Raw genomic sequence first — 26,921 nt, 5'->3', positions numbered from 1 at the left:
GCGATAGGGAGAGGCTCTGGCACTGCCTTGATGTTCATCGTGCCTTGCGAATTTATCTCCGTCAGACGGCGTGGGTCCGCAGGTCAGAGGCCTTGTTTGTCTCTTTCCAACCTAGGACGTTGGGGGCCAGGGTGTCTTTGGCTACCATTGGGTATTGGTTGCGTCAGGCGATTGTGGAAGCCTATGGGGCATCGAGGCACCCTGTCCCGTCGGGCATTACAGCCCATTTGACTAGGAGTGCCGTGACCACGGTGGCGTGGGCCATGAGGGCCCCCTTTGAAGCCATTTGTCGGGCAGCCACTTGGGCTTCTCCCATGCCTTTCATCTGACTTTATCGTCTGGATGCACTCGCCTCGGCGGATGCTTCCTTTGGTCGGAGGGTCTTGCAGAGGGTGGCAGTGGATGCTCCCGTTGGGTCATAGTTCTTGGTTGTTTCCCTCCCTGGGACTGAATTTGGGTATGTCCCACACGTGACCACTCCCTCTCTTCCACTGGAAAAAGAATGTTGGTCTTATTTGAACATGTCTTTTCAGGGGAAGAGAGGGAGTGGTCACGACCCGCCCTTCTTTGGGTGGGGCCAAGGGGAGGGCTGGGAATTCTCCCGGCGGGTGTTTTTGTTTTTTGGTTGTATCTGTTGCAGTTCCGTTCGCCTTCGAGGAAACTGGGCTAGAAAGACAGGAAGGAGTATTTAAGAAGTTTTACTCTCAGTCTTGGACCAATCAAGCTTTGAGAATACCCACACGTGACCACTCCCTCACTTCCCCTGAAAAGACACATTCAGGTAAGACCAACGTTCTGTTTCTTCAGCTGCATGCATAAAGGCCTTAGAACCACAATTATTTTGAAAAGCTGATCCTTTTAAAAGAGAAATTTATCCAGTAGTATAAAATAAAATTATTTTACTGTTTGATATTATTTATTATACTTGACAGGTACTACGACCATTTTTGTTACGTCGCATAAAAGCTGAAGTAGAGAAAAGTTTGCCTCCAAAAAAAGAAGTTAAAATATATGTTGGTCTCAGCAAAATGCAAAGGGAATGGTAAGTAATTAAAATTAGTATTTGAATAAATATAATTTCTCCATGCTGATTGCTTTTTATTATTATTAAATCTTGAAATATTTGCCTTATGTTAATGTAGGACCGAGAGACTCAGTTGTCTTTGTCTTTCAATACAGGTACACAAGAATCTTAATGAAGGATATAGATATATTGAACTCTGCTGGAAAACTGGATAAAATGAGATTATTGAACATTCTTATGCAGTTACGAAAATGTTGCAATCATCCATACCTTTTTGATGGAGCAGAGCCTGGTCCCCCTTATACAACAGATATGCATTTGGTTACCAATAGTGGCAAAATGGTAGTTTTGGATAAATTGTTGCCAAAATTGAAAGAACAGGGTAACTATCTTATCTTATTGCTAAAAATTATTGGATAAAAATCAAGAAAACTTTCCAATTGCTTTAACTCTTCATACAAATAATGATGCTATTAATTTTTATAGAATTACAATATTATAAAAGTAATTCTGTTTATAAATTATCTTCTATCATTTGCTTATTATATATTATACATTTTCAAGGATTTCTAATAGCTAAGTTTATTCAGATCATATATTGCATTATGAGTATACTTACTAATTTCAGTTCTTCATAAACTTTATTTAGAAGAATTTATTTGAGTAACAATTTTTAAATTCTTTCTTCATGCAATAGGATCACGAGTCCTAGTCTTCAGCCAGATGACAAGAGTGTTAGATATATTAGAAGATTACTGTATGTGGCGAAACTATGAGTATTGCAGACTTGATGGACAGACACCTCATGATGAAAGACAAGTAAGCATGCAGATTCAGGAGGTTTATTTTTTTGTCTTTACACTCGGTGTGAATTGACCATTTTTTTTTAATTGTAGGCTTCCATTAATGCATACAACGAACCTGGCAGTTCCAAGTTTCTCTTTATGTTGAGCACACGGGCTGGTGGTTTGGGAATCAACCTAGCTACAGCTGATGTTGTAATTTTATATGATTCTGATTGGAACCCACAAGTAGACCTTCAGGCTATGGTAAGCTTGATTAGTATGAAATCTTGTGTTTGAATCTGACTTTTTTGCAGGGATATTGAACATGCAGCAATGTTTGCTTGTCTGCCTGGATTTTTGATAAAAACTATTTCATTAAAATAAGTTTTCCATGGTAATTATTACATACTATTTTTAAGTTGTAAAAATTTAGACTTCTAAAAGTTATTCCAGTGAAATATTGTTCACAAATTGTGCATTGTTTATATTACAAAAATGTAATTTTTATGAATTGAATATTCCTTTTTTCTTGCTACATAGGATCGTGCGCATAGAATTGGTCAGACAAAGACTGTTAGAGTATTCAGATTTATTACAGACAACACTATAGAAGAAAGAATAGTAGAAAGAGCAGAAATGAAACTTCGCTTAGATTCCATAGTTATTCAACAAGGTAAAAGTGTTACACTGTTTTTTAATACCATATGTGATCAGTAAGCTAAATATAGCCAAACTTAAAAGAAATGCATCAAAATAAAAAATGATTGCTAAGTACTGTAATGGGAAAATATACCCAAAACGTTTGTCTAGAGCAGTAGTTCCCAAAGTGGGTGGTACTGCCCTCTGGGGGGCGGTGGGGTGACTTAGGGAGGCGCTAAGAGGCTAGGGGGGCGGCAGAGGGACGGTAAGGGGACAACCCGAAGGGGACATATTCCCAGCGGCGTCTCAGGCAACTTTCTCTCTTGCCGCGCAGGGAAGCTGCATTTTGCCTTGAAACTTGCTGTTCCAGCAATCCGAAGGGGGCATTCTCCCAGGAGCATCTCAGGCACCTTTCTTGCCGCGCAAGGAAGCGAAACAAATTTGTTTATTTAACCTCCCGTTCCAACTTCCCCCGCCCTACTACATTAAGATCCCCACGCTTCCCATTTCTGCTGGATGATCTGAGGGGAGCCGGGAGGTGCTAAACTGCACCCAGCCATCCTCACTCCCTCGCGGTTAAGGGTGGGAGCGCCTGAGATGCTGCTAGGAGATTGTTCCCTTCGGGTTGCTGGGACAGCAAATTTCAAGGGAAAATGCAGCTGCTGGAATCGGTGCGCCTACAACTTAATGCTCTCCTCCAAGAAGCCTTCATTACCGGGAGCAGCAGAAGAGCAGCAGCGGGCGCCACTGCCACCATCCTCTTCAGGGGCCTCGAGTTGCGGCCATTTGCATGTCTCTCCCGAGCTTCTCTCGGGAGATGAAATGGCAGGCACCCCACTGGCAGATCCTCTGGGTGAAAGGCGAGTGAAGGGTGCAGTGATGGGAGAGGCTGGCCGTCCCCAGCTCTCGAGGAAGGAGGCAGTGATGAGGCCCGGGGTTCGCTTCCTTCCTCCTTCCTCCAAGAGCTGCAGGTGGCAGGGAAAATTAGGCTTCTTTGCCAGCTTCCCAGCTGGCAAAACAGAAATTTTCTCCAACTGGAAGGTATGTGTGTGTGAGAGAGAGAGAGGGAGTGAGAGAGAGAGTGGGAGTGAGAGAAAGAGAAAGAGTAAGAGAGAATAAAAGGAAGGAAGAGGGAGAGAGAGAAAAGAGAGAAAGAAGAGAGAGAAAGAAAGAGAAAGAAGGAAAGAGAAAGTAAGTGGGAGAGACAGAGACAAGAAAGAAGGAAGGAAGAGAAAGGAAGAAAAGAAAGAAAGAGACACAAGAAGAATGGATGGAAGGAAGAAAAAGAAAAGAAAGAAAGAGGGAAAGAGAGATATAAGAAAGAAGGAAGGAAGAAAGAAAAAAAAAAGAAAGAGAGCTTATGATCACAATTGAGCCCAAAATTTTGGTTGCTAAGCAAGAGCATTGTTAAATGAGTTTCATCACATTTTACAAGTTGGCCACTCCCACCGGTCACATAACAGCCAAGCCATGCCAACAAAATAGGCCACACGTACAGAATAGGTTCTTAAAAAATATGAAACCCACCACTGGTATATGTGTATGTTTGTGAGGGAGAGAAAAAATAATTAAGGTCATTGATCTAAAGATGAAAAACTTTAGATAAAAGACAAAAGTGTTTATTATCCATTTTGGGTTTCTTACAAGAACATCTTTTTGTGTAAGTTTATGATATCTTAATGATATCTGTTGCAGTTTTGTGCTTTGTGACAATACCTTACTGAGATTACTTCTTTCAATATCTACACAGGAATTACCATCTACTTAGAACAGTGAAGTAGTTACTAAATTTTACTGAGTTTACTAAGTTACTAGTTACTAAGGTTCTTGATAAATGACTATCAGACTTTGAAAACCTGGTATCACTGGATCATGTTCAACAATTTTGTTGAATTAACATTAACTAAAAAGGTTTTTAAATTGGATTTTGAATAAATGTGCAATTAATTGTTACAGTTTTGAATTTTACTGTTACTATCTTCCTTACGTCGTAATATAAGATTTATTTTTAGCTAGCTGATGAGAGCTAAATAGCTTGAAATAGATCTATACTAGTCTCCCTTTAGAATTTAGAATTTAGAATTTTATTAGAATTTTATTAGAATTTGTAGGCCGCCCTTTTCCCTGAGGGGACTCAGGGCGGCTCACACAAAAACTGGGAAGGGGGAATACAGACATTAGGACAAACATGTAATAAAATAGCAAGCAACATACATTCATCATTCGGGAGGGGTAACTATCCTATCCCCAGGCCTGACGGGCGAGCCAGTTCTTCAAGGCTATGCGGAAGGCTTGGACGGTGGAGAGGGTACGAATCTCCACGGGGAGCTCGTTCCAAAGGAATTTATTTATTTATTTATTTATTTATTTATTTATTTATTTATCAGCACAAATACAACAAAATGTAACATACATACATACATACATACATACATACATATATATATATATGATGAGGAAGACAAAAGTACACAGTATAGATGTTGTGTTTAATGTTGGAAAATTGTATTTATTTAATATGAAATATTACACTTGTTTTAATCGCAGTCCAGCTTTTGGTACAGAAATAATTTTATAAATTCTTTTTTTAGCTTCAAAACACAAGTTAAATGTTGTAGGGTCAAAGAATTGCATGTTATGCCTGTTTTAAAAACTTGTTTGTGAAATTATCAGCCTCTTGAGAATATTCTCTTTTATATACATATAGGAAGACTAGTAGATCAGAATCTGAATAAATTGGGAAAAGATGAAATGTTGCAGATGATTCGACATGGAGCTACCCATGTTTTTGCTTCAAAAGAGAGTGAAATTACAGATGAAGACATTGACGGTATTTTGGAAAGAGGTGCAAAGAAAGTGAGTGGATATTAGGAACTAATAGAAAAGTTATACTAATTCTCTTAATTCAGATTTTATTAGAAAACCAGACTTGATGATAGAGTGTTACAAAACACTAATTAAAATCTCTTTATATATGTAGACTGCGGAAATGAATGAAAAACTTTCCAAAATGGGTGAAAGTTCACTCAGAAACTTTACAGTGGATACCGAGTCTAGTGTGTATAACTTTGAAGGCGAAGATTACAGAGAGAAACAAAAGGTAATGCATTTATTTACCTTCAATATGTTGGTTAACTTTACTGTCCATTTATGATACTCCCATACAATTTTCTAAAAGTACCCTATGTTGCAGATGGCATTCACGGAATGGATCGAGCCACCTAAACGTGAAAGAAAAGCCAACTATGCTGTTGATGCTTATTTTAGGGAAGCTCTTCGTGTCAGTGAACCAAAAGCACCAAAGGTGAGTGTAATTGAAACTTGTTAAAAATAGAATAATTAGAAAAAGCTTGTAAACTTATTCCTAAAATGTTTTATACACATCAGTATCCAGTCAGGGACAAGTAGTTCAGTGGCTAAGACCCTCGGCTTGTCGATCAGAAAGATCGGCAGTTTAGCGGTTCGAATCAGTAGCGCTGTGTAACAGAGTGAGCTCCCGTTATTTGTCCCAGTTTCTGCCAACCTAGCAGGTAAAAAATGCAAGTAGAAAAATAGGAACCACCTTTGGTGTGAAGGTAACAGCGTTCCGTATGCCTTTGGCGTTTTGTCATGCTGTCCATATGACCATGGAGATGTCTTCGGACAGCACTGGCTCTTCAGCTTTGAAATGGATATGAGCACCGCCCCCTAGAGTCAGGAAGAACTAGCACATATGTGCAAGGGGAATATTTACCTTACCTTTTTATCCATATTGTATCGATGAAATTTTTGGAATGTAAACTATTTAAAGCAGATTTATTTGTGCTTTTATCATAGTTGTTTCCATCTATGTCTCTTGAGACAATGATTAAAGATACAATAGAAAAAAGGTTTCTTCCCTATAGATTCAGTTTCCAATTCCTTTAAAAGAATAATGTAATATATCAGTTCCATTCATTCATCAAATCAAGCAGAATTGGAGGTTGCAGAAATTAAACCACTCCTGTATAGATTTTCTCAATTAATTAACAATTAAATACACCTATGTATCAGTGGGGAGACACTTTCAGGGAGTGAGGAATAGCATAAAATAGAAGTAATTTGTATTTTATGTGGAAATTAAATGCTGCTTGACTTCTGTTACTTAAGTGATTATGTTGATGTGTCTTTTTTTAAAGGCCCCACGACCTCCAAAACAACCTAATGTTCAGGATTTCCAATTCTTTCCACCACGTTTGTTTGAATTGTTGGAAAAAGAAATTCTTTATTATAGAAAAACTATTGGATATAAGGTATTAATCATTTATGTTTTGCTTTTTCAATTTAAAAATTAAAGTTCCGTATGTTTTACTATATGACAGTAAAGCCATATGTTCTGAGTAAAACTAGAGGTTTATATAAGAAACTATAATGTTTTTGGAGCATATGAACTAGTTGCTTATAGAAATATAAACTCCTTAGGTACCTCGGAATCCTGACTTGCCAAATGCAGCTCAGACACAAAAGGAAGAACAAATTAAAATTGATGAAGCTGAACCACTTAATGAAGAAGAACTGGATGAAAAGGAAAAACTACTTACTCAGGTATTTCTCACCTGCTATACAAGTTATAAACCCCCCTTAATTCCTTTTCTAGACTTACTAGTTGGTGTAGAAAAAAGTTCTTGTAAAGGAATGCAAAATTGAACTACAGTTTTGTTCTGCAACTTATGACTCCATAATTTGATGGACATTGTTTTGTCAATAACTGCATCTTGTAAACTTAGTCAATACAGTCACGTTCTCTATTGGCCTCTTTTTTGAAAATGTCTTTGAATTGTTTAACTGAACTGTTTTCTATATGAGTCTTTCTTTGCTTTATTCGTCAGAATAATATTGGCTTAAGAGTTCCAGAAACTAGTATCTTCCAGTCCAAGTATTGAGACAATTTTTATTACTCTTAAATACTGTTCAGTACTGTTGAATAAATTCAACAAATTTATCTATTCCCATCATTCATAGATTGCTTCTGTCAAAACTTGCTGGATAAAAATGCCATAAACAAATCTTTATTGTCCTTTCCTGAGTTGAAATCCAGAAAAGGGAAAGTGGTATTTGTGGGTATTCCCCCCCCCCCCCAAAAAAAGGTACTATTGACCTGTTCTAATCAAGTTTATACTTCTGGAGTAGCTTTTACAGTATGAGAATGACCAGAATGTTAATGAACTTGAATGAAATGAGGATGGTTATTCAGTCATAAAGGATTTATGATTATGCCCTAGGGAGGCAAGAATTGCAGACTTCATTAGTTCCATTAGTGTCGTTATGGAACATATTTAAAAATACTTAGAAGAATCAGAGTTTATCCTCAACTGGATAATGTAATTTTTCAAGCTTCAAGTTCAACAACAACCAAATTGAGCCTTGTCTTCTAAAGGACAGTAATATTGAACAACTTCTTTTTTTTTCTTTTTTGAAGGGATTTACAAACTGGAATAAAAGAGATTTCAATCAGTTCATTAAAGCTAATGAAAAATGGGGTCGTGATGACATTGAAAATATAGCTCGAGAAGTAGAAGGAAAAACTCCAGAGGAAGTCATTGAATATTCTGGTAACACAATTTTTAAATAATATAAGAAAAGAAATATTAACAATCTAGTCTGATATATGTTTGATGCAGTCTAATACTGATGCATGCTGCCATTTTCACTTGACTCATTTCCATAGTATGTATAACATTACAAACAGTAAAACATCCATAGTAAGTGTAACACTAAAATGTACATAGTAAACAATAGAATAGTAAAACATTTACTATAAACAGTAAAACAACGTTTGAAGATTAGCTCGCAAATTTGCTCTTCTTGCCCCTCTTTTTGGTAGCTTCCACTGGCTTGCTGCCAAAAATCTGCAGAAGAGTTTCACTTTATTCTGGGAGAATGAGCATGAACACTGCATGTACACAATTTTAGCCTTAGCAAGCCAAGTACCATAGAGCTTTTTTGTGCATTTTAAGTGCACACTGATCATCCACAAAGGAAATCAAGAGAATATATAGATTACAATAATGAGCACATCTGTGCAAAAGAAACTCATTTTGCTTTTTTTCAAAGCTGGCACTCAACTAGCCAACTGACCCAAAAATATTCATTAGTCGTAGAAAACTTGCAAAAAATGATACTATATTGATGATTTTCAAAACTCCGTGTGAGTGCTCTTGTCTTATTGATTCTGGAGATTTCAGACTAGATTTCCTGAACCTCAAAATCAGTAGGGCCCAACACCAGGCACAGTATCACAGTATACACATACAGTCCCTTACATATTATGTTGAAGTTCAGCAGGCCGAAATATGGGTACTTTTTTTCTTTTATATTCCATCTACTTTTCTTTTGAAGAACATACAAATGTTTGTATGAAGACTTTAAAATTATATGTAATCCTGCAGCATTGTGACCATATTATAAAAGTTTTATCTAAGTCCTTTTAGCAGTTAAAATATTCATTTTGTATCTTCTTTGCTGAACATGTTGAGCTAACTTTAACTCTCTTTGTTGGGAAAGAAAGTATGAGGCACTAGCATAATCACCTCTTAATGGGATAAGATGAGTTAGATCAGGGGTGTCAAACTTGTGTTGTCATAAGACGTATCAGCACTTTTCCCCCTTTGCTAAACCCGGCGGGGGCGGAGCCAGCACATGATGCATCCAGCCCGCAGGCCGCACGTTTGACACCCCTGAGTTAGATGTCCCAGCAGTGGGACCAACCAGGTGCTTGAAGGACCAGCCCTTTTAAAATACACACAAATCAGTTTGTCACTGTTAAAGGCTGTGCTTTATGACAAGCTTGTGGAAGTAAATCAAAAAGATCTCCTCAAACCTCAGAAAAAGGGTTGTTGATCCCCATCATAATGAAAAGGCTACAAATCCATTATCAAACTTAAAGAATGCTAGGATTTCCTTTGCAAGCATGTGAGACAAAACTAATAGATTACTTACTTTCTTCAGCTGTTTTCTGGGAACGATGTAATGAGCTTCAGGACATAGAAAAGATTATGGCGCAAATTGAACGAGGTGAAGCTCGAATTCAGAGGAGAATTAGTATTAAAAAAGCACTTGACACTAAGGTAAATTGCCTTTTAAGTTTTATTATGTGAAGAAAAATGTTAAAATATTAATAAGGAATGTTACTGTTGTTTTTAAAATATTGTCTTTCCTATTTTATTGTCCCAAATGTTCTTTTTCAAGAGGCAACAGGACTTTCTGGTTTTTCTTTGAAGATATTTCACTTGTCATTGCAAGAAGCTTCTTGGATGAGAAGCAAAATGTCTTCGAAGAAAAACCAGGAAGTCCAGTTGCCTCTTGAAAAAGAACCTTTGGGATAACCATGACCTTTTTTATTGTTACTTTATTTTTTATTTTTTCCATATTTCAGAAAGTAAGGTTGATATATTTTCTGGTTAACTAAAAGATTGGGAACCTTTCATTAGCATTTCTCAGCACTTCTTTGTTTCAGGTCCTACTTTTCCATGGCTTCATTGTGTGCTTCTAGAAATACAGGTAGCCCTGGACTTACCACCACAATTCAGCCCAGAATTTCTGTTGCTAAGTAAGAAATGTTAAGTGAGTTTTGCCTGATATTATGACTTTTCTTGCCACATTTATTAAGTGAATCACTGCGGTTGTTAAGTTATTAACATGGTTGTTAAGTGAATCTGGCTTCCCCATTGATTTTGCTTGGCAGAGGGTTGCAAAAGAGGGTCACATGACATGCAACCGTCATAAATATGAACCTGTTTTCAAGCATCAAACTGTAAATCACATGACCATGAGGATGCTGCAATGGTCATAAGTGTGAAAATGGTCATCAGTAACTTTTTTCAGTGCCATTGTAACTTTGAATGGTCACTAAATGAACTGTTGTAAGTCGAGGACTACCTGTACTTGAAAGTGATGAATTGCTGTCCCTTGCTCACTGTACAGAACAATAGCAGCAGTGTTTACTCAGGGAAAACATTCTAGAGTGTGGAGTATGGGGAGTGCAAGCCTTTCTAAATAATTTTAGAAAAATAAAAGGCCAGGGTGAAAATAAATTTTATTTTATGGATAGATTTAATTACAATTTAATGCAATCAATATTACTATCCAGCTATGTATTGTAGTCTTACTTTTCATTAAAAATTCAATGGATAGCAAATTCTAGAGGTCTTTGAGAGGCTATGTGTAACCATTCAAAGGGACGTGGTGGCTCAGTGGCTAAGGGGCTGAGCTTGTTGATCAGAAAGGTTGGCAGTTCGGTGGTGCGAATCCCTAGTGCCGCGTAATGGAGTGAGCTCCTGTTACTTGTCCCAGCTTCTGCCAACCTAGCAGTTCAAAAACGTAAAAATGCAAGGAGAAAAATAGGGACCACCTTGATGGGAAGGTAACAGCGTTCCGTGAGCCTTCGGCAGGCCACATGACCATGGAGAAATCTTCAGACAGCGCTGCTCTTCGGCTTTGAAACGGAGATGAGCACTGCCCCCTAGAGTGGAAAACGACTAGCACATATGTATGAGGGGACCCTTTACCTTTGCCTATGTAATCATTGGGTCCTTCTGGCAGAAAATGACAAAAGTAGTGATTTGATATTCCTGGTACACTTTAACAACTATGTGGTTCTCTTAATGACCAGGTGATTGGCTCAACAGCCATAGTGATTACCTTAACAACTGTTGGGGGGAAAAACAGTTGTAAAATCAACTCAGATCACATGGTGACCTGCTTATTGACTGTAACAATTTATGACCAAAATTCTGGACTCAAATGTAGTCATTAGTCAAAGACTAAGATGTATTAGTTTTTGTGATCTTTTGAAACCCCAGTCCAGTGTTCAAATTTTGAAAGAATGTCTAAATATTTGGAAGGCTGCTTTCCTACAAATTAAGAAACCCACTGGGACTTAAATGTCAGATTGCCCTATTTCATCCTGCCTTCTAATGTATACATCTGAACAGAACTGGTAAGTTTATAATTAAGGCAGTTAATAAAAAGACCCATTATATTGAACAGATTGGGATGTTCTGACATTGTGATATTGTTTACTGAAGGCTGATGCTTTATATGTTTACATACATGCATGCATGCATACCAGGGACGTGCAGGCAGGGGAGGCAGGGGCTCACCACTGTCATGATGAAAAGAAAAACAAAATTAAAAGGAAAAAGGCAGAGGTAGTTGCTGCCAGAATCACAATAGATGACTCTGGTTAGTGCTTAACTGTAGGGGGAGGCGAGAGAATCATGGTCCTCCTTTACTCTAGCTTTATGATTACTTGAGCAGAGTTAAGCAAGGGTTAAAAGGTGAAAAATTCCTTATGTAAAGGAGGCACGTGGTTCTCTCGCCTCCTCCTGCAGAGGGCACTTTGTTTAGAGGCTTTTTTTAAACAGTTAAGCAGAGTCATCCACGTGGTGACTCTAGCAGCAACTATCCTAGCCCGGCTAGAGCAGCTCTTGCCTTTTTCTTTTTACATTTTCATTGTGGCGGACAAGAGGAGAGTTGAAATCCTCTGACACAGCTGGAAAAGGTATGTGGGTTGGAGGGAGGGGGCAGGGGGGAGGAATTCAAAATTATTTGTAAGTAATTGTAATTTGTTTTATTATAAGTAGTGTGTGTGTGTGTTTTACCCGGCTCTGCTGGTGCGCGGGCTGGCACTTTTTTATTTTTTATTTTATTTTTTAAAGCCATGCCGCTGCACCTCGCCATAGAGCCGAGGTGGCGCAGTGGTTAAATGCAGCACTGCAGGCTACTTCAGCTGACTGCAGTTCTGCAGTTCGGCTGTTCAAATCTCACCGGCTCAGGGTTGACTCAGCCTTCCATCCTTCCGAGGTGGGTAAAATGAGGACCCGGATTGTTGTTGGGGGCAATACGCTGACTCTGTAAACCGCTTAGAGAGGGCTGAAAGCCCTATGAAGCGGTATATAAGTCTAACTGTATTGCTATTGCTATAGAGCGGGACACGCCGGCTTCCGGCCATACAGCGGGTCCCGTTGTATGGCCGGGGCGGCGGTATGCACTTTAAAGTGCCAGCACGCCTCCCGGCCATAAAGCAGGATGTGTTTCACTCTATGGCGGGATCTGCTGAATGGCCGGAAGGCACGGTAGCACTTTAAAGGGCATGCTGCCACGCCCCACCATAGAGTGAAACACGTCCTGCTTTATGGCCAGGAGGCGCGCTGGCACTTTGAAGTGCATGCCGCCGTCTCGGGCCCGGCCATACAGCCCGTTGTATCGCCGGGGCGGCAGCATGCACTTTAAAGTGCCGCGCGCCTGGCTGGGCGAGTCCCGGAAGATGGGCGGGAGATGGTGCAGGCAGCCGGAGCCCCTTCTGTCACCGTCCCTGAGGAGCCACCGAGTGGTGACAGCGGCGGCCACGTCTCGCAGAGTCACAGCAGCATCTCCGGCATTGGCGACTGCCGACCATGCCTCCTACCTGCTCCCTTCTCGCTGCTTCTTGCCGCTGCTGCACTCTGTCGCCTTGCCCTCCCACCTCCTCTGTCCCCGCTGCTGTGTACGACAGATGCGTACGACATAAACACGAGACGCCTGTCGGACACAGCGGCGGGGACGTTGCTTCTCGCCGCTGCCGCGCTCTTGTCTCACCAACCGTAATCCTCACCGCATGTCACTGATGCATACATACATACATACATACATACATACATACATATTCTTTTACATCATGCCAAATTGATTTCCTTCTTTTTCTTAGATTGGCAGATACAAAGCACCTTTTCACCAATTAAGGATATCATATGGTACTAACAAAGGGAAGAATTACACAGAAGAAGAAGATCGGTTTTTGATCTGTATGCTTCATAAGCTTGGATTTGACAAAGAAAATGTTTATGATGAATTGAGACAGTGTATTCGAAATTCTCCCCAGTTCAGATTTGACTGGTTCCTCAAGTCTAGAACTGCAATGGTATGTACTAGTTTCTGTTTGTTTTTTTAAAAAAGACAAAAAATGAGAAAACCAATTTGTGGATAGAGAAGGCTGTTATTATCTGTAGATAAACATTATTTCTTACAGATCGTTCTTGATTTATGACCACAGTCATGCCCAGAAATTCAGACAATGTGGTGTTGTTAATTGAGTCATATGATCAAACTCAATTTTATGACCAGCTTTATTGCAGTTGTTAAGTAAATCACTGTGTTAGTTAAATAAATTACATAGTCATTAAGCGAACCACATGGTTGTTAAACGAATCCAGTAATAACTTTGAGAATGGAACATAAGGCCGTCATAACTTTAAACAGTTTTTAAACAAATGATCATAAGTCAAGAACTGTATGTTACTGAAAAATGTTAGATTGGATGTAACAAGTGAAACCTGATTTATCAGAGTAGCATCTCTCCTTTGGATACACCATTTGTTATCTGTAAATTTCCTAGTACAATTATTAATGCTGGTTATAACCTATAAAGGGCCATGGGAGGGAGGGTATGGCAATGTTCTCTCGTTCTTGCTCATAGTTGAGTATTTGTTTTAATTAATATGATTTAACTCCCTTATGGATAAACATAGTACAGCTTTTTTGTATTTTATGTTATTTTTTACTTTATAGTATTTGGGGGAGGGGTTTCTTAACTTTTTAATTGGATGCAGGAAATGTTCATACTCTCATGAAAAAGAAGGTACATTCTCTTGGAGTTCAATGTTTCATATATGATGATGAGGATATGGAGTAATATATCATTTATTGTTCGTCTGAAGTTGTACTTACCTTTTTTTAAAGAACTGCTAAGGACCAGATGATTTTTAGTATTTCCTGATACATAAAATCCAAATATGATTTTCTTTCTTTTTCATGTGACTGTACAATTTTTTTTCATTTCCTTACTTTAAATCTATAAACATTAAAAATATTATTAAATATTCATTCACCTTTGCAGAAATAGGTCCTGCTTAATGTTGTATGAGGTACAGGTTCTACCAGCTTCCACTGAAACAAAGAATTTGACCAGTGCCAAAATGTGTCCATCCAATTGTATGTTTGGAACAGCATAGTAATTGTGTAATAAAACATTTTTTAAAGTAGTCCTTATTTACCAACCACAATTGGGATTGGTAGCTCTGTTGTTACACAAAGCAGTCAGTAAGTGGAAAATCACATGGCCATGTCTATGCTTTTTCCATTGCCCCTCCCTTTGGTTTGCTCAGTTTGGCACTGGTTAGCACAGTTTAGCAAGAAGTGAATTAATTTTTGTATTTTTATTCATTAGAATGGGAGGCATTACAAGAGAATAAGTAGGCATATTGAACGGAATGTGCTGCTTGGTGCAAATGATGATGATTTTATCTAGTTGGGTTATGAAATGCCTGCAAGCAAACAACGAAGCTCTTTATTCTTAACTAGGGACATACATAGTGAAGATTTTATGCTTCATGTAATTGTAACCCAAAAGGAACACTCACTTTTATTGAAGTAGTATAATGACTATTAACTATGCATTTTTTCTGTTTTTATTCTCTGCCTCATTTCCATCCCATCAAAAGAAGTTCCTTCCATATGTTGTACTGCTTCTAGCATAAATATCGGAACTTTGTACTTATTCTTCAGAAATGGTTCATTAAGATGTACATGTTTCTTTTTCTTTGGAAGCTCATTTCCATAGTTCAGTATTACAGGGTTCTTGGAACGGTGGTAGATACTCACTTACCTTCCAGGTGTTTACATCACCATAAAATCTCATTGCTGAATATAATGATTCCCAAGAAATGGAGCTGTAGTTCCAGATACATAGTAGATGTAAACTGTTGACAAGTAGCCTTTTAACATGGCTATTTTGAAAGGCTGGAAGGATTATTCTACAGATTTTTCCAAAGTTTTATCTTACATGTGGAGGCATCTATACAGTGGAGAGGAATAGAAATAACATAATGTAATTGTGTAAAATTCTTTATACCATTGAATCTCGTTTGCCCTTGATTCAGGAATTACAAAGAAGATGTAATACCTTAATCACTTTGATTGAAAGAGAAAATATGGAATTAGAAGAAAAAGAGAAGGCAGAAAAGAAGAAACGTGGACCTAAACCATCTTTGGTTAGTGTAAATTCTGTTTAACTCTGAAGATTCAGATGAAAGAAAATGATATAAATGATAATATGAATGGGAAAAGATTATGAATCCATATTAGTTATAATTTCTTAATCTAGTTTTTTAAACAGCACACATTAAGTCTAGATTTGTAGGATTAATCACATTTTTATATTACTTCATGCTAAATGGCGTAGAATTGAGCAGGATTTTAAGATAGCCTTTGCAATATTTCTTTCTAAACTCCTTTTCCCATATTAATTATGATTTTGTAAAATAATTTTGATATATAATGAAAAACAAATTATAAAATGTTTTTAAACTCACTATAGCTTTATAGTAATTTAAATCATGATGAACAAAATTCTCAGAGCTGAGACTCAATTTTTCTCTTTTCTGATTCAGACACAGAAGCGTAAATTGGATGGTACTCCTGATGGAAGAGGAAGAAAAAAGAAACTAAAGCTGTGAATACTGAATTCTTGTAATCACTAAATTTAAGCTAGTTCTTTAATTTTACGGGTCTTCATAAGATGTACTTTACAAATCTCAACTATTATGTCATTAAAGGACATTGGGTTCATGTGTTTACTTGCTGAACTAGAAGAGTAACGTAGTTTCACGTTTTTAAATAAAACAGCTGTGCTGAACTTTTTTTTACCATTAACACTTGAAATAAAAAAAATAGGCTTCATCTAGTAGTTGATGTTTTTTATATGTGTATGTATATATATATATGTATATGTGTGTGTATATATATATATACTGTTCAATTCTTAGTTTCACGAATATGCTAAATCACACTACCCACTAGTAGTTTATAGATATCATGCTTAGGTTTCCCAGGCTTTAAAGTTTTCAATGTATGTCCATAGGTTTTTATGGACATATATCCAGTGATAAAATAAACATTTATCACTGGGCAAACTATTTAGAATTATCTATGCCGCTCCATTAGTTTCCCAAGATGATCTCTGTACTTTAACTTTTGCCTTTTTAAATAGGCAGGTAAAGATATCAAACATCCAGCCAAACAACATTTTTATTTTCTATGAAAATGTCTGTGGGACACAAAAGTGTCATCGGAAATATTACATTGGAATTGATACTTTGCATTATAGCATAGAGTCAGCCTTGTTGATCTACAATGTAACTATGATTGTGCTTATCTCAGTCATCACCCCCTCCCTTTTATGGGACTACTTTTTCTTTTTACTTGCCAATTATTGTATTCTGCTCAATCATAATAGTAATAAGCCAAGAAGCCAAAATCAAACTGTATTCCATTTGTACATCATGTTAGCTGCATTTATAACTGTTAAGCGAAAGAAAATCATATCAAATTAGCTTACTGCACAGAAGAAGAGAATGTTTAAGTGAAAATCTTTCCACTCAAATTTTATTTCTAGATTTCTCACAGAAAACAAGAATTAGTCTTTTTCTTGGTTGTGCTCTATAACCCACCTACCTAATAGAGGTACAGAGAGATTGCTTTCTGTGTAACCTTCACATATACAATCTCTGAAAAAATGCTCACTTAGCAGTCACTGATATTGGATCAAACTTCTGCATGTACAAATTAAACATTCTGATCATGGACTGAACTTTTTATTTCACCCAAATTATGGAAGCCACCAACTTCAAACTTAGCATATCAATTTACATTGTTATAATAAAGTGTAATTAGCTAATATAGTCATGTGAAAAAGAAAGTACACCCTCTTTGAGTTCTATGGTTTTATGTATCAGGACATCGTAGGAATCATCTGTCCTTAACAGTTCTTAAAAATAGGTAAATAGAACCTTATTTAAATAACACGCATGACATTTTTTATCTTTAAAAAAAGCCAAAATGGAGAAGTCATGTGTGAAAAACCCTTTCCATGGTATGAAGAGCCTAAATAGCAGACAGGTGCTGTTAATTGAGTGTCCTTGGTCAATTAATCATCATCAGCAAGTGTGACTACCTCAATAAAGCCGAAGTTTTAGGAGTTTGTTGGTTTCCAGTGTTGAGATGTGTGTTATAATGTCAAAGAGGAAAGACATCAGCAATGAACTTAAGAGAAGTAATCTGGGAAGGGTTATAAGGCTATTTCCAAATAATTTAAAGTCCATCATTGGTGAGGAAGATTATTCAGAAGTGGAAAACATTCAAGAAAGTTGCCAATCTTCCCAGGACTGGATTTCCTGGCAAATTCAACCCAAGGTTTGTTTGTAATGGTCAAAGAAATTGCAAAAAAACCTGAAGAGTTGCATCTTGGACTCTACAGGCCTTACTTAGCATGTTAAATGTTAAGTTCATGACAGTACAATTAGAAAAAGACTGAACAAGTATGGTTTGTTTGGAAGGGTTGCCAGGAGAAAGTCTCTCTCTGAAAAAAACATTGCAGCACGGCTTAGGTTTGCGAAGTTGCATCTGAACAAATTGCAAGACCTCTGGAACACTTTCCTTTGACAGATGAGACCAAAGTGGAGATGTTTTGCCATAATGCACAGTGCACTTTTTGGCAAAACAAAAACAAAAAACAGCATATCAGCACAAACATCCCATACCAACTGTCAAGCACAGTGAAGGAGGCTCTGATGATTTGGCATATTTTGCAGCCACAGGACCTGGGCACCTTGCAGTCACAAGTCAACCATGAGTACCAAAGTTTTGTAGAATCAAATGTGAGGCTATCTGCCCAGTTAAGGCTTAGCTGACCTTAGGTCATGCAACAGGACAGTGATCTTGAGCACACCAGCAAATCTGCAACAGAAGGGCTGAAAAAGAAAAATTGAGATGTTGCAATGGCCCAGTCAAAGTCCATACCACTGAAATGCTGTGGTGGAACCTCAAGAGAGCTGTACATAAACAAATGCCCACAAACCTCAATGAACGGAAACAATGTAAAGAAGAGTGGGGCAACATTCCTTCACAATGATATGAGAGACTGATGAAGTCATATAGAAAGTGATTACTTTAAGTTGTTGCTGCTAAAAATTCTACAGGCTTATTGAATCATAAGATATACTTAGTTTTTCACACAGATTTTCCATTTTAGCTTTCTTTTGGTAAAATAAATGATGACATGATGTAATGTGTTGTTCATCTGTTATATTTACCTACTTTGGATCAGATGATTTTTACCACATAACTCAAAGAGGCTTTATACTCGTTCACACGACTGTATATTTTACATTAGGAAATGTTAGGAATAAAACAGGAAAAAGCTATGTAAGGATAAATTTTAACATAGTAACTTTATATTTTCTAATTACTTGGAAATAAAAGAAAACTTGTTTTGGTTCAATGAATTCTTCTGTTTTTTTCTACAAAAAGTAATGGGCATCCACTTGTACCAGCTAAATTCGTATTATTTTCTGTTCTCTACCCCTATCTACCCCTATTTTATTAATCAGAATGCAATCAGTAGTGTAGTTTCTGGCAAGCATATCTGACAATTCATATCAAACACTACTGACAACTTACAAGAGTAGAAAAATATTAAATATAATTTAATCTCATTTATTATTTGTAGTAAACCTGTAGTAAATTACATCTGGTTTTTGCAGATTCCAGGCTTTCAACTTTAATAGCAGGATAGTTTGGTCTTCAGCTTTTACACTGTGGTCATGGCATTTAGTATCTGGCCTTATGTTTAGGCCTAATGCCTTAGATAATGTAATATGACAACAAACGGAAAAGAGAATACTTGTATGAAAAAACCATTTTTATAAAATGATCTCTGAAAGAATATTTTGGTAAATTCACAGTCATATATACCAGAATACAGTACAGTTGAAACAGAATGTTTCTGTTCTTGACAACCTAGTTTTACCTGTCCTTTGAAATAAGTGAGTAAAGGGTCTTCCGGTTTGGATGCGGTTTCTGAAGGAGCTGTTTTTTTTTTAGCAGCTCCAGCCCCGTGTTTGCGTTAAGCTATCTTAACAGGATCCATCAGCTGTTTGACAGATTGATTACCTCTCCTTCGGGCAAAGTAGGAGGGGTGAGAAGCTGAGCTTGGGAAGTGCTCCATTAACCTCCCCCAGGAGATAAATCTGGGGTGTTGAAGGTGTGAGCCTCCCTCCAACTCAGCGAATTCCACGCCCTGGATTTAGTCTGCCTTTTTGCAGATCGAAGAAACACGTCCACCCCTTGCTCAACAATTGATTTATACCTGAATCCAACACAGGCAGACAAATACCGGAGAACTTCCAATTGTATGTATTAACAGACTTTAACTCCATTTTTCTCAAAATTCCTTCTAATAATCTACGTGGCAGAAAGACAAAGACCGAAGAGTTTTGTAGGTGGGGTTGTGCTGTGATGTTACAAACTTTCATAGAGCTCAAATTATTACAGACTTTAAGATCACCTAAAAATCATTAAATCAGCAGTGATTTACTACAGAGTAATAACTGGAACAAGCAGCTTGCCTGGATTTATTAATTGGGTGCAAGATAAGATTAACTGAGGAAATGGCTTTTAAGCAAGTTAAACCACCTATCACTTCTAAAAGCGCAGGAAGTTCACCTGCTCCGACAACTAAATTACAGTCATTGCTGCCCCCCCAAACACCCTCCCCCCTGCTGGAGAACCTTTTGACTCAAGAAATATTGCAAAAAGTATTAAATGATGCTTTAAAAGATCATGCAGGCCGCAATGGAAATTAAAATACAGGAAAAGATTTCTGTTGCTTTTAAGGAGATCTCGGAAGAAGTCTTGGGATTGGTCCAGATTCGTAATCAAGAAATTAGAGAAGATATTTTAGATGCTTCTAAATGCTTATCTGGCTACGTTTCAGCAGCAGAGGATAAAGTGGAAGATCTTAGTGATTCCAATATTAACCTAGTAACGAAAATGGATGTGGTTCAAGGCAAGGTTGATGATGCAGAAAATGAAATTATAATGTTGCAGTACAGACAGATGGAATTTGCTTTAAGAATAAGGGGCCTTAAAGAGAAAAACGAAGAAAACCTGAAGGAGATTTTCTCAGAAGCCTTTGATCAACTGATGGGACAGTCAGGAGGGGACTTTGACTGGTAAATTGACAAGATATACCGTGTTAATTCATGGCTTGCCAGACAGAAACAACTTCCAAGGGACATTGTGGTGTATTTTGCCACAAGGGACACGAGGAATTTGATATTACAAGAGTCTTATAAAACCAAGTTGCAAATTGGGGGCCAGGAGGTGATAGTTTTGAAGGAAATACCACCAAAATGTTGAGATCTAGAAAGGCTATGCCTTCTTAGTGGATGAACTCAAAAACCATCAGTTACAATTCAGATGGGAAGCTCAAGCCGGATTAGTGGTTAACTACCTGGGACAAAGATATCGTCTTAACTCATTATGGAAGGCTAAAGATTTTTACAGCAATATACTGAAGGCTGGACATCCCCCTCCTCCAGGACCCAGAGAAAGAGAGCAAGAAGGACAGAACAGACAGCAAGATACCCAAGGATCATTGCTGGTGGACCAGGTTCTTCTGCTGGAACTAGAAGGAGCGAAGGAGCAAAGGCAAACCCGTGTGGTCACTAGGCATATGGAACAAGAGTTAAAGAAGCAACAAGCTTTGCAACAAACATAGGCAACGGCTAAAGAAGCCACAGATTCTAGCTCAGAAGTGGTGGGAGGAGCCAGGCCGAAAGCCAAACTACAGGATTTCCAGATGGCTCTTTAAAAGCTTCAGGGAGTTAAAGATTACAACTAAGTTCTTAACTTGGAACGTTAATGGCTTAAATTCACCACAGAAAAGGAAGAAAATAAACCATTATTTGAAACAATTTAAGAATGATATAATTTGCCTGCAAGAGACACATATTAGAACAACTGACCAGAAATATTTGATGAACGCAAGACTTGGACAACACTTTGTAGCCTCCGTCTCGGAGAAGAAAAATGGTATAGTTATAATACCTAAGAAAGGACATGAAAGGTGAACTAATTGATGCAGACTCCCAAGGAAGATATATTGCAATAGAACTGGTATTAAAAGGGAAAAAGATACTCTTAATGGGAATATATGCTCCCAATCAACAAGACGACAAATTTTACAAAATGCTCCATACTAAGTTAATACAATGGGACTATAGATCCTGCATATTAATGGGTGACTGGAACAGAGTTTTGGATACCAAGAAAGACAAGAGGGGTCTCCTGCAAAACATCCAAAACGTGAGCGAAACTACCTAAGTCTTTTTTCGATATGATGGATGATATGGAGCTAAGAGATATCTGGCGAGAAAGAAATGCAAGAGAACAGGACTTTACATTCTTTTCTGATAGACATCAATCTTTTTCCAGGATTGATTTCATATTAACAACAAATGATTCGCTTTCCAGGGTAAAGAAGACGAAAATATGTTCCAGAGCCTTAACACATCATAACCCAGTTTGGATGGAATTGGAATTTGGGAAGGAATCTAGAAGGTCTTGGAGATTAAATGAACATTTATTTAGATATGAGAAAAATGTTAATGAATGTAAAAAACTGTTGAGAGAATACTTTGTTTTTAACATGAATAAGGGTACATCTATGGAAATGGTTTGGGATGCAAGTAAAGCGTACATGCGAGGAGTCCTAATAAATTTAAATAGGTTACATAGACGTAGACAGGGGAAAAAAAGAAACGAACTAGAGGAAGAGATTAGGAAGAGAGAACAGGAGTTAATATTAAACCCAGGAGATAAGAAGATTAAAGAAGCAATTATCCTATTATGAGCGCAATTTAATATGCTGATGTCAGATCAGGTGGCTACTAATTTGTTATATGCAAAACATAATACTTTCCGTAATGCAAATAAACCCGGCAGATGGTTAGCATATTTGACCAGGAAGAAACAAAAATCTCGCAATATACCAAAAATATATTATAAAGAGAAGGAAGTTTATCAACAGGATATGATATAAAAGACTTTCCTTGAATTTTTTACAGGATTGTACACGGGTGATAAAATACAAGACTTAGATATAGATAGATACTTGGACAAATAAAAAATACCTATAGTTAAGGAGGAGCAGAGGGAGAGATTGAATCAACCAATAACCTCGGGGGAAATTCTCCAGATAATTAAACAGTTAAAGGCTGGGCCAGCACCTGGCACAGATGGTTTGACAGCGGCTTATTACAAAAATTTACAATTAGAAATGGTAGAACCCCTTAAGGAATTATTTAATAAAATCCAAGTGGAAGGGAAGGTACCTCCATCTTGGAAGACAGCTTTCGTATTCCTGATACCTAAAGAAGATCAAGATCTTAGCCAACCAAAAAATTATAGACTTATATCACTACTCAATATAGATTATAAAATTTTTACAAAAATATTAGCGAATAGATTAATGTTGGTTACTCAACAACTGATTCATAATGGTCAAACCGGTTTTATACAAGGGAGACAAATGAGAAGTAATGTAAGACAAATTGTTAATATACTGGAATATTTGGGAAAGAGCCAAGGTGGCGCAGTGGTTAAATGCAGCACTGCAGGCTACTTCAGCTGACTGCAGTTCTGCAGTTCGGCTGTTCAAATCTCACCGGCTCAGGGTTGACTCAGCCTTCCATCCTTCCGAGGTGGGTAAAATGAGGACCCGGATTGTTGTTGGGGGCAATATGCTGATTCTGTAAACCGCTTAGAGAGGGCTGAAAGCCCTATGAAGCGGTATATAAGTCTAACTGCTATTGCTATTGCTATAACCAAATCCCCACAGCGCTTATATTTTTAGATGCCGAGAAAGCCTTTGATCAAGTGAATTGGCAATTTTTAATGAAAACAAAGCAAAAGGCAAATAGGAGAGTATTTTCTACAATCAATTAAAGCAATATATCAGGAACAAACAGCACAAATTATAGTCAATGGAAGCTTAACAGAACCATTTAAAATCGAGAAAGGTACAAGATAGGGTTGCCGCCCTATCACCATTATTGTTTATTATAACTCTGGAATTATTGTTGAATAAAATAAGGGGATCAGATGATTTACAGGGAATCAAGATTAGGCATCAAGAATATAGATTACGTGCATTTGCAGATGATTTGGTTATAACTTTAACCCAACCAGAGAAATCTATCAAGGTTTTAATGAATATGATTAATCAGTATGAATAAGTATCTGGGTTTAAAATAAATCTAGGGAAAACAAAGATGCTAGTTAAAAACATGAATACCAATCAAAGGGAAGACTTAGAAAAAATAACAGGATCTGAAATAGTTAAAAAGGTTAAATATCTAGGAGTTTACATCTCAACCTCAAACGGGAAACTATGTAAGTATAATTATGAGTTACTATGGCATAGTATACAGGCAGAGATGAAGAATTGGGAAAAACTACAATTGTCTTTGTTGGGAAGTATAGCACCAGTGAAAATGAATATCTTGCCTAAGTTCCTACTTCTTTTTCAAATGATACCAATACTTAAAAAAGACGCAAATTTGCTTGAATGGCAGAAGGGTATTAACAAATTTGTATGGGCAGGGAAAAAGCCGAGAATAAAACTTAAAATAGTGCAAGATGTACGTGAGAGAGGAGGCTTGAAATTGCCAAATTTAAAACTATACTATGAAGGAGTAGTTTTATCACTAATCAGTGACTGGATCAATTCAACAGACGATAGAACACTTAATATCGAAGGGCATGATTTGGTATATGGTTGGCATGCTTATCTGATATATGACAAGAAGGTGGATAAGAATTTTAAAAGATGTCTATGTGGGCAATTCCCAGACATGCAATAGAGAACATAAGTATAGCACAAAAACAGGATGTAACTACATATAGACAGCTTCTTACTATAGAAAGAGGTGTATTACAGCTAAAACCCTTGAATGTACTAAAAGAGGAAAAGGTAATCCAAACATGGTTTCAGTATGGACAGTTACAGGCCAGATGGAAAAAAGACCAGAAAATTGATATTACGCAAAACGAGGACAATTTACTAAAACAAATTAGGGATCAAAGTCAAATGCATATAAAAGTTTATATAATGTATTAATAGAAATGGATTCGGAAACAGAACTAGTTAAAGATTGCATGATAAAGTGGGCACAAAATTTTGAAGAACCAATAATGCTGGATACATGGGAAAAGATATGGGTAAGGAACGTAAAATTCACGCAAGCCCAAAATCTGAGAGAGAATTTTTATGTTTTATAGATGGCATTTAGATCCTAAAAAACTGGCTTGTATGTATCCGAATTTACAACCTAAATGCTGGAGATGTGATTGTGTTGATGCTACATATTACCATATATGGTGGATTTGTAAGAAGGTTAAAGCATTTTGGATAAAAATATGGTGGATTATGCAAAACATTTTTAAAAAGAGGATAAAGCTTATCCCTCAGTTATTCCTGTTAGGTATAACTACTGATTGTACTGTCATAGAGACTAACTTGATTTTGTACTTAATAACGGCAGCAAGACTGTTGGCGCAATACTGGAAGAAGGAAGATTTGCCTACTATTCAAGAATGGACATTAAAAGTAACAAACCTAGCAGAGAAGGCTAAAATATCAGCATATCTTAAGGATCACTCAGATGTGAAATATAAACTGAAGTGGAGAAGATGGATTGAATATTCAAAATAAATACGGAACTAAGAAATTCCAGATAGTTTATGACTGAAAAAGCGAGGAATGATATAATCTGTTTAGAGTTAGCTAACAAAAGAGGAGTTAAAGCACAAATGAAAGAGGATACTAACTTTCTTTTAGTCTATTTTAGAATATGTTTGTTAAAGATTTATACCCTGTATTTGCTCTGGGAAGTTGGGGGGGGAGAGGTTGGGAAGGGGTTGGGTTCGGGTGGGGGAGGGTGGGGGAGGGGAGGTAAATATTTGTAAAAGCTTTTTTAAAATTTTCAATTAAAAAAAAGAAATAAGGGAGTTAAGTATATCGATATATGACTTATAAATCTGAATGTAATATAAATTGCAGTAATGTACTGTTTGGGAAGTATTTATTCTATATTAGGAACACTAATGAAAGAATGCTTATATTTTAGTGGCTTTCCACCTTTCGGTTGCTAAATGAAAAATAGACTGGATGGTTGTACCAGTTGTCATATAATTTACAGTAAAACTTTGGAAAGAGAAATTTAACTAAAGTGAGTCTTATTCCAAGTAGTGTAAATAAAACTAGTCTTATCATAACACACATGCTCTCCTCTTATTGAGCAATGTACAAGCAATGCACACCATTTTTCAAAGGCTGTTTCTTTTCAAGATCTTTCTATCAGAGTTTGTCTATAGAGATTCTCACTCATCCAGGTCATGGTTGTCCCAAAGGTGCTTTTTTCAAGAGGCAACTAGTTTTGCTTCTCAACGAAGAAGCTTCTTCACCTACCATCCAGTCAGAGCTGAAGAAGCTTCTTGGATGAGAAGCGAAACGTCTTTGAAGAAAAACCAGAAAGTCCAGTTGCCTCTTGAAAAAAGCACCTTCGGGACTATCAGAGTTTGCTTCTTTCTTTAGCGCTTCAACATAGATGTATATAGTTAGCATATTAATGAAATAAGCTTCCAACTGCTTGGTAATGTAACAGTGGTAATCCTGGAAATGTGAAAGTCTACAGTTAATAAGATATTAAGACCATTATTTTCACAGAATAAATAACCAATGATTAACATATGATAAATTGTTCATAATCAGCCAAGTATATTAACCTTATTAGTTCAGCTAATTAAAATAAACCTTGCAAATTTTGACTTCCTTTAAGCAAAAGAATCTATCATTGTCAATTTTACATTGAGAATTGTTCACACTTCATACATTTATTTTTTCATGAATGAACCACTAAACTACTTTGGCTTAATAAAAAAGAAAGGATGAGGAGGAATAGAAACTAGCTATTGTGTCTAGACATATAAAAGGTACTGAAGAAAATACAGCATGGTCCTCTGATATGAGTAACTTGAATTTAGCTGGTACAGGTGGATAAAAATATATTGCTATTGTCATTTGGAAACATATTGGGGCAATTCACACTAGCTTTGAAAGCCACAAATGTTGGTTTGCTTTAATGAACAGTAGAGAGCTGCTCTTATACAATGCACATTTCCAAATAATCTTGAAATGTGAATTGCCCTACATGAAACAAAATAAGAAGCAGCAGCAGCAACTGGTAGATCCATTATTGATAATTTTTTCCTCTAAAGCAGGAGACTTTTATATGCTAGTTATTTTTTGACCGATTAGCTAATAAACACTGAATTAAAATATTTAAAGGAAACTAGCAGACATATTAAAATGGTTATTATAATTTAGGGATCGGTCAGTAGTATCATTCTGAGAAGAATGAATAGATATCTTAAACAACTCACAATGATTATATCAATTAAAAAGTTGAATCTTAATTAAATTGCTTATAGACAAATTAGTGTCCAAGCATCATTAGCATAAGCATGAGAAAAAAGAAACTTTGTTTTAACAACACAATTGCTGTTAAAAAATAAAA

At 37.0% G+C, this 26,921-nt stretch overlaps 1 protein-coding gene across 1 annotated transcript in view; it reads left to right on the top strand.

Moving 5' to 3' along the window:
* The window catches only part of SMARCA5 (SWI/SNF related, matrix associated, actin dependent regulator of chromatin, subfamily a, member 5), a 38,154-nt gene extending 19,393 nt beyond the window's left edge, over window positions 1-18,761 (top strand). Inside the window, 15 exon segments of the mRNA XM_032224522.1 lie at window positions 933-1,042; window positions 1,180-1,406; window positions 1,722-1,843; window positions 1,921-2,073; window positions 2,350-2,482; window positions 5,156-5,304; window positions 5,429-5,548; window positions 5,642-5,752; window positions 6,606-6,719; window positions 6,889-7,011; window positions 7,886-8,018; window positions 9,415-9,533; window positions 13,154-13,366; window positions 15,384-15,494; window positions 15,894-18,761. Of these exon segments, the coding sequence (XP_032080413.1) occupies window positions 933-1,042; window positions 1,180-1,406; window positions 1,722-1,843; window positions 1,921-2,073; window positions 2,350-2,482; window positions 5,156-5,304; window positions 5,429-5,548; window positions 5,642-5,752; window positions 6,606-6,719; window positions 6,889-7,011; window positions 7,886-8,018; window positions 9,415-9,533; window positions 13,154-13,366; window positions 15,384-15,494; window positions 15,894-15,959 (2,004 nt within the window). The 3' untranslated portion in view covers window positions 15,960-18,761.
* The last annotated feature ends 8,160 nt before the right edge of the window (window positions 18,762-26,921 follow it).

The sequence above is a fragment of the Thamnophis elegans genome, chromosome 9, assembly GCF_009769535.1.
Source record: "Thamnophis elegans isolate rThaEle1 chromosome 9, rThaEle1.pri, whole genome shotgun sequence".
In the NCBI taxonomy this organism is placed as follows: Eukaryota; Metazoa; Chordata; class Lepidosauria; order Squamata; family Colubridae; genus Thamnophis; species Thamnophis elegans.
This window is presented reverse-complemented; position numbering and strand designations above follow the sequence as displayed.